This window comes from Cyprinodon variegatus, unplaced genomic scaffold (genome assembly GCF_000732505.1).
Source record: "Cyprinodon variegatus isolate N-32 unplaced genomic scaffold, C_variegatus-1.0 Scaffold800, whole genome shotgun sequence".
In the NCBI taxonomy this organism is placed as follows: Eukaryota; Metazoa; Chordata; class Actinopteri; order Cyprinodontiformes; family Cyprinodontidae; genus Cyprinodon; species Cyprinodon variegatus.
In genome coordinates, this window is record NW_015151253.1 from 349,479 (window position 1) to 357,387 (window position 7,909).

The 7,909-nt window shown below is 38.4% G+C and overlaps 1 protein-coding gene across 1 annotated transcript in view; it reads right to left on the reverse strand.

The window, feature by feature from the left end:
• The window catches only part of LOC107098689 (collagen alpha-1(IX) chain-like), a 34,134-nt gene that overhangs the window by 19,859 nt on the left and 6,366 nt on the right, over window positions 1-7,909 (reverse strand). The window contains exons 5-14 of the mRNA XM_015396478.1: window positions 6,448-6,501; window positions 6,281-6,316; window positions 6,066-6,089; window positions 5,489-5,542; window positions 5,300-5,353; window positions 3,421-3,453; window positions 1,642-1,698; window positions 1,505-1,558; window positions 1,355-1,408; window positions 1,199-1,252 (exon numbers count right to left, since the gene is read on the reverse strand). Coding sequence (XP_015251964.1) covers window positions 1,199-1,252; window positions 1,355-1,408; window positions 1,505-1,558; window positions 1,642-1,698; window positions 3,421-3,453; window positions 5,300-5,353; window positions 5,489-5,542; window positions 6,066-6,089; window positions 6,281-6,316; window positions 6,448-6,501 — 474 coding nt within the window. The remainder of the gene's footprint in view (window positions 1-1,198; window positions 1,253-1,354; window positions 1,409-1,504; window positions 1,559-1,641; window positions 1,699-3,420; window positions 3,454-5,299; window positions 5,354-5,488; window positions 5,543-6,065; window positions 6,090-6,280; window positions 6,317-6,447; window positions 6,502-7,909) is intronic.

Consider the following 7,909-nt stretch of genomic DNA (forward strand, 5'->3'; position numbering starts at 1 on the left):
GCAGCGTAATGCCAATTAAATGTCACAAGCCAGTATCCTGAGTGGGGGCAGCGATGCGCCGGCCTGCATAAAAGATTTATTTGATCACTGTATTAACCTAGCTGCTGTTTCCCACCGGCCCCCCCAAAAAATAATAAATAAATTAATTTTAAAAAAGACCGTTTGCAGTTGCAGCAGATTCAGCGTCATATCTGCTAGGAGGATTTTTGGTCATGGCCGTGAGCATGAACGCATGGAGGATCCTTCATTCTCACCTTAACGCTCACCCTGTGAACCCCCTTTTATACCAAAACTCTGCCAATACGCCATCATACAGTAGCTGTAAGTAGTATTGCACCGATACCAATACCAGTATCGGACGGGGCCCCGATACTGCCCTATAATGGTGGTATCGGTATCGGTGAGTACCAACAAATAGTGCACCGATACCATTTTGAGAGCCATAAGTTTATTCAACTATTGTCACCCATTCCTGGTAGGCAATAAAAAGTTCTACTGGTTTCGCTTTGTATTAGATTTGTTCCTGCTTCACAAAGGTAGGCAGCAGCTTGACAAAGCCATGATGGCAATTATTTTACATTATTATGGTATCGGTATTGGCCGATACTGCACAGCCAGGTATCGGGTATCGGGGCCAAAAAATGGCATCGGTGCAACACTAGCTGTAAGGTAGAAACACGTTCAGTGGTCGTCTGGAACACGTCAGATACGTTGATAGACGTTTGAGGTACGTTCTTCATAAGTTACGCATGAGTTACTTATAGGTTTTGGATAAGCTAGACGCCAACGACTTATGAGTAACTTACAATTAATGTATGTCAACGATCAGATGACTTACCTGGAACTTATGTCCAACGTATGGGCATATGCTGGCATACGTCGGGAAAATTTGAGCATGCTCAAAATTTCTCAACGTACTTGTCGACGTGTGCCAGTGTGTTTTTTTTAATTAGCGTGCTTCAGCGTGTCTTCATTAAGCTCATAACCACCCATAACTTATCCAACATATGCCAGCTAAATCTTCAAGGTGTGACGTTGGCATTAGTTTGTTTTTAGATAGGCTAAAATTAGTAAAACATAGAATAGCTCCCCATGGCTTAATCCATCCTGCATTCCTCTCTTAAGAGTGTTTGTTTCACGTATTTCTTCTGTCCTTTTTTTTATTGTGTCTTTTTGTTTTACTTCCTGTTAGCCTTACCCGTTCTCCTTTGGGGCCCATTATTCCTGGAGCCCCTCTTTTCCCACCAGGGCCCTAAAATCACTCAGCAGACAGAGATGAGTTAGTATGACTGATTAAAGACAATGTCTTTTTAAAATGAACAGTCTTTTCAGGGACAATGATGAAATATTTTACTGGCAGTCCTTGAGCTCCAACTTCACCGGGGGGTCCCTGATCGCCCTCCACTCCCTGTTAGAGATTACAGTCCAGTTATGCAATTGTTGGTTATTTACACATGAATCCTTTTTTTGTTTTGTTTTTTTAAATGCTTTGGCAAGACATCACCTTGTGTCCTTGTCTTCCGGGCTCACCTGATTCGCCCTTAGCCCCTTTGTGGCCCTGTGGAGAAAGAAGTAAAAAAAATTTGCCCAAAAATCTCAACTGAAACTAATTGATGGCTGGATCCTTCCAAGTGAACTGACTTTCATTCCAGGGAGTCCAGAATATCCAGTCAGACCTGGGGGGCAGGCGTTCGGGCACTAAAAGATACAACATCATGCTTGCAGTTTAGAAAAAAATCCCACTGATAGTCAAGTTCACAAGTAGAAGATTTACTTTTACCTTGAAAGTTAGCGTAAAATCAGAGATGTTGTTTGGAACCATTTGGTCACTGATTCTAATTTTGACTGATGGTGTTTTCATTGATCTGATATTAGGTTTTAATGACAGTCACCAAAAACATATGATAAAGCTTTGAAAAATCATTCTGCTAAACTCTATATTATGGGAAACGGTTGGACAAAGCAAGCTGAAAACAAAGGAAACTGGACTTTTTTTTAGTATTTATGAAAATGAAAAATGATTCAACATCTATCCAGGACTTTTTGTCAGTTCTGTTAGCTGGTCGGGAAGTTCGGTCTGGCATTGCTCAATAGTAGCGCGAGTATGCTCGCACAATATCTGGTCGGGCCAATCAAATTGTCAGGGCGGGCTTTATACGATGATGGACAGATGATCAACAGTAACGTAATCAACCACGTCATCAAAGCACACTTGGGTGACAACAACAATGGCTGCCGCTGGAGAGTTGAGGTGTGTAGATTCTGCTATTAGGTCTGTTCTAGAAGATATCGACAGCAAATAAATTTTAAAAGAGGAACAGAGAAATGCGATCAAGGCATTTGTTGAAGAGAAAGATGTTTTTGGCATCCTTCTTACGGGATTCGGCAAAAGTTTAATTTATCAGCTGGCTCCCTTGGTTGCTTAACATACGTCACGCACTCCGTTGCTCTTATTGGTTGTAGGTCTATCCAATTGAGTGCAGAGGCATTTTTTTTCCTGGTTCGTTCGAAACACGCCCCATAATCACAGCTCTATGGAGCAGTATCAGACTCATATTCTGACTAGAATTGAGTAGGACTACGTCAGGCTACTGGAGACTCTCCGTTAAAGAAAATCTGGAGCCGTTCACCAAACAAACATCCAATCAGCGTTGGCTTTGAGGCGGGTTGAGGTGTGAGGCAACGAGAAGCGCGACAGTTCAGTCTAAAGAACATGGCGGCTTCAGCCGATGAAACTAGCGTTAGCGTGGCTATCGAGCAAGTTTTATCGGAATTACAGAGTATTTCTTCACTGAAAAAAGAGCAAAACACTGCTCTGGAGGCTTTTCTCAGAGGAAAAGATGTTTTTGCTCTTCTCCCGACTGGTTTTGTCAAGAGTAGCCTGGCTGTTAGTACTTCATATGCTTCGTTGATCTGATTGGTTTATTTGGCCCGTCTATCACCAACATAGGCCAATCAGCTAACCAGTATTTTCGCCCCTTCCCAAAATTACTTCAACCGAAGGTTTCCAGATGGAGTCAGGTTACAGCATGTCTATATTGACTGTTGGAATGAATATTTAATTAGCTGTATAAGAAAAAGGTTAAAATGTGGGTCAATGAAACCAGCTGTTGGCCTTCCCACCGCTCCAAGGATTCTTTATTTGACTTGTAAGACCTTCAGAGGGGGTTTCTCCAATATCCAAATTACTTTCAGTGGTAGTAATGCTTTGTGGTGAATATAATTGTCAATGGAAGCTTATAAACAAACATGCTGCCCAGAATGACAAGCAAGTTATAAAGGCCTTTAACTATTATAAAATTTAGTCCAGCTCCTTGTATAAAAAAATAAGGCCTTGAGAAATCTCCCTGTCCTCCTGGTTTCATGTTAAATGAAAAACATTACCATGATATTTAGTTTCTAATCAAAAGAACTACTTACCAGATCCTCCCCCTGGTAAACAGCTGGAGGTCCCTGAAATGTGCACAAAAAAATGTTATTCTATTGGCATAAAAGAATATAGCATGAATCTACAATCTGTATCAAATATTACACATTTAATTCTACTGATGTTTCTCTGAAAAGCTCAAAATTTCACAAAAGATATTTAGCTATCTACGTCTGTTTAAAATACGCATTTACCCAAAAAGATGACATGAGATGAAATGAGATTTTTAGTTTTATCAACAAATAGCACTGTTTTTTTTATATAGTTTCCAATATGATCATTGCCTGCTTCATCATAACCTGATAAAAGAAAAACATGAGCATTGTTAAATTAGGGCACAGTCACTTTATGTAATTCATGAACAACACAACACTTGCAAAGACCTTAATGGTGGACTCAAGGTAACGCTGTTAACTGGGAGCCATATGAGAAAAAACGTCTGTAACAAAGACAGTAACAAAATCAATTGTCTGTCACCTGAAGAACATCTCCAGGATTAAAGGACGGAAAAACCTGAAAAGACCCTGATAAAATTCCTGCTTCGCTCATCGTTAGTAGAATTAATCCCTGCAGGAGTGTCTTCATAGTTCTGCCTATAAAAGAGGATCAGAAAGCTGCAGCTGATCCAGAACGCTGCTGCCTGCATCCTCACTAGAACTAGGAAAGTGGAGAACATCAACCCAGTTCCACAGTCCTTCCACTGGCTCCCTGTATCTCAGAGAGTAGACTTTAAAATCCTTCTGTTAGTCTATAAATCACTGAATGGCTTCGCTCTAAAATAATCACAGACTTTATGTCAGTGGATCAAAAGCCAGACCTTTCAGGACTACTGGATCTAATCTATTCTGCAGAACCAGAACCAGAACAAAACATAGAAAGCAGGTTTAAGTTCTTATGCTCCATTAATCGGGAATAAACTATAAAAGTGCTAAAAACCTCGGTTGCTTTAAATCGAGATTATTATCGGTTCAGATGGACCTTTGACTTTCCGATCTAAACATGTTTTTTGTCAAACATTCCTATTAGTCGTTTTAATTCATATGTTTTATTCTCTAAAACTATTTATCTTGTTTATTATTTAAATACCTTAATGCCCCTGCAACAAAAATGATGTTTGAGTAACTACATTTTTTAAAAAAGTTTATTTTTCCATGTTTTGAGCGAGTAAATAGGACAAATAGGAAAAAAGCATGTGTACAATTAGCTTATTTTTAAGTGCCAGAAATCTACAATCGATTTTCAGATTGTTTTATTTACCTGCTCAAATAAAGGGCAGATAACTTATTGTAAGGCTGTTATTTTTTTTACTTACTTTTAGATCTGTTTTTGCAGTGATGTACTTGTTTCTTTTTTTCATCCACAGCATGTTGAATTTTCTAAAATGTGCTGAAATAAACTGGCCTACACTGCAAAAAACATCTAGAAATAAGTAAAAAATGTCTTAAATGAAGTGTATTTACCCTTAATTTGAGCAGGCAAATAAGATGATCTGCCAATGGAATGAGTATTTTTACTCCTAAAATAAGATAATTAGATAATATACACTTGAAATAAGACAAAGCAATTGTTTTTTCTTATTTTAAGTGTAAATGATCTTGTTCCATTGGCAAAGTGTCTCATTTACCTCCTGAATTCAAGAAAAAATGCACTTAATTTGAGCAAAAAACTGATCATTTTACCATCATTTTGGGCTTGTTTTCCTGACATCGAGATATGTTACATTGGTTTTATTGATCAGAATTGTGAAGAGTGTCTTACCGCTTAAAGTTTGACATAAAATAGCCTTTTATATAACTTAAAATGTCAACGTTTCCCCCATGACCAGTTTCCACAAATAAAACAGAGCAATCAGACAGAAAGATGGATCTTTACCCGAGGACCAGCAAGACCTGGTAGACCGACGGGACCTCTCCTCCCTCTCGATCCCTTTGACAGATACAGAAGATTGATTGTCACTATTTAGTTATGAATGTCTAGACCAGAGTATTTTCTTCATAAAAGAACCCCCAATAACTTAATATAAGACTGCTTTGTCAGTTTTACTGTGTTCCTTATACTCACAGGGGGTCCAGCTCTCCCCAGTTCACCTGGTAGCCCATCAGTACCAGGAATACCCTGCAGGCGAAGAAGCAGAAAATTCACTGAGTGTGCTGCTAAACTGGCAAACATGCTAGGTTTGGTTCGTCAGATTCTCCCTGATCCGGATTTTATAACCAACAAAGGAAGGAGGCAGTTTGAAAGACACTAGATTCTTTATTTGTACAATTTAATGATTTAAATTGTACATATAAAGGGATTCTAATTCGATACTTTTGTATTATTAACAGAATGAAGCTTTATTGTTGAAAAGGGAAAATAAAATAAGTTTTATCTGAAACTAAATTGTTCCTATTTACTTGTTCTTGCTATTTTAGTAAATAAAAAAAATCTTTGCTTCAGAAAAACATTAATTACTATGAAATATGCTTCTGTTAGCTATGAGTCATTGAAAACGGGCAGATGTACTGGCAAACTGATGAAAAAGAACATAGACAGGCAGATGGACGGATGGATGGACAGACATGCAGACAGACAGATGGACAAGAAGCCAAACAGAGAGACAAAAAGACAGAGAGTCACACAGACAGGGAGTACTTACATCAGTCCCATCAGGTCCTACCCCCTTTGGATGACAAATCACACATTAGGAAATCATAATATAGACTAACAGATACAGTCAGAAGAAAACAAACTGATGAAGCAACAATTCATCGTTTTACAGCAACATGAGGTAGAACGATTAAGTCCTTATGGAAATCAGGCTTGATGGTGAACTATTCTATGAGGATTTTTTTGCCATAAATCTGTTCTTACTGGTTCTCCTGCAGGTCCCCGAGCTCCACGTTCCCCCTAAAAGCAAACAAGATCAGAACCACTGTCACAGGTTAAAAAATAAAAGCAGGTAAAACATTATTAGATGACAGTCTGGTGACTTTTTATAGGCATCTTTTCTATTATTCTTTCAGTTTGAATAAACTTACTTTGGAGCCTTTCTGTCCCACAGGGCCTGGATTCCCTGGGGGTCCCACCGGTCCCTGCAGAGACGATCCACATTCTGTTAAAATTTAGATTTTTCACACTGATCTTTTTAAACAATGCTGAGGATAAATATATATGATCACCAAATATTTTTATCCAAACAGTTCACATAGCCTGAGTTTATTAGCAATTAGATTTTCTCATGAGTCTAACAAGATCTGTGGCTAGTATTATATTAATGAGAGACATTTTAACCTCATTTGGGAAGACTACTATGCATTTAGACAAATTGGATGACATTTGTGCATTTTCACACATAAATGCATTATCTTTATGTTTGACATTAGGGAAGAAAGAAGAGATTTACTGACCTCCACCACTCTGCTTCATCCTAAACATCCCCAGATATGTTAAGGGGATTGGTTCATCTTTTTAAACTGTTATAGTTATCTGCAAAAATCTGGTGCTGGTTGAAGCTGGTAAGAGTTCTGAAAGGCCACTCAGAGAGGAAGAAGCCATTTAGCACTATAAGTGGTCTGATGAACTCACAAATGAACTCCGGATTAAAGAACTAAAACATGTCATGTGGTATGAGGAAAAATGTTTGAACATAGCCATTGTTATAAGAGGCTTTCAAGCCGAAGATCACCATCTTAGACCTTAAAAACCTAGTTGGGAGCCTCATGGGAGTTTTGTGCAGCTAGAGGGACTGGTTCGCATCACAAAATGGAAAGCATGGTGCAAAAAAAATACTATGTGGAAGTATAACTAAAGAATATAGAAGCATTAGTCAAAAGGTTAAGGCTTAGGTAAATACACAATGACTAAAAGTGCTTCTAAATTAGTTAAAGAAGTGTTTCAGTCAGTAGTAGTAGTCACTTCAGCCGCTGCTACCCCTACCATCCTGAAAGCCCTAAATGCCTTGCCTTCTATACATGTCCCACACAGGGTTAGTGGTTTGAATAAAATGCACAATATCAATGACCCCTAAATGAAAAGGGCAAAAGTATTTAACCCTAATGTATGAAGACAGAATTCTTCCTAAAGGGCAAACAAGTAATGAATACTCATAAAAGAAGTTTTGTTTCAGAGATACACATGCAAACCAATCTCCAAATGCTTTTAAACATTTTACATAATCGCATGCTGCGCCCATGCCCTCCTTTCCAGGGGACTATAGTGTCTCTCCTACTTGTGTATGAATCTGTTTCGGCTCCCTTTTGTCACTTTGAAGGTGGAAACATGTCTGTTATTGGCTAGTTTTCATTCAAATCCCACCTCTTAAGACAGTACTGTTTATTTCTGGTGTTGTCACATAGCAGTAGAAGCATTTTTAGGCTATTTGCTGTTTGTATCTAACAGTTAAATTCATTTTATTTATATAGAGCCAATTTACAACACATCATCTCAAGGCACTTTACAGTTCAACCAGATCATACAGTCAAATTGATTTAAAGTTTTCTA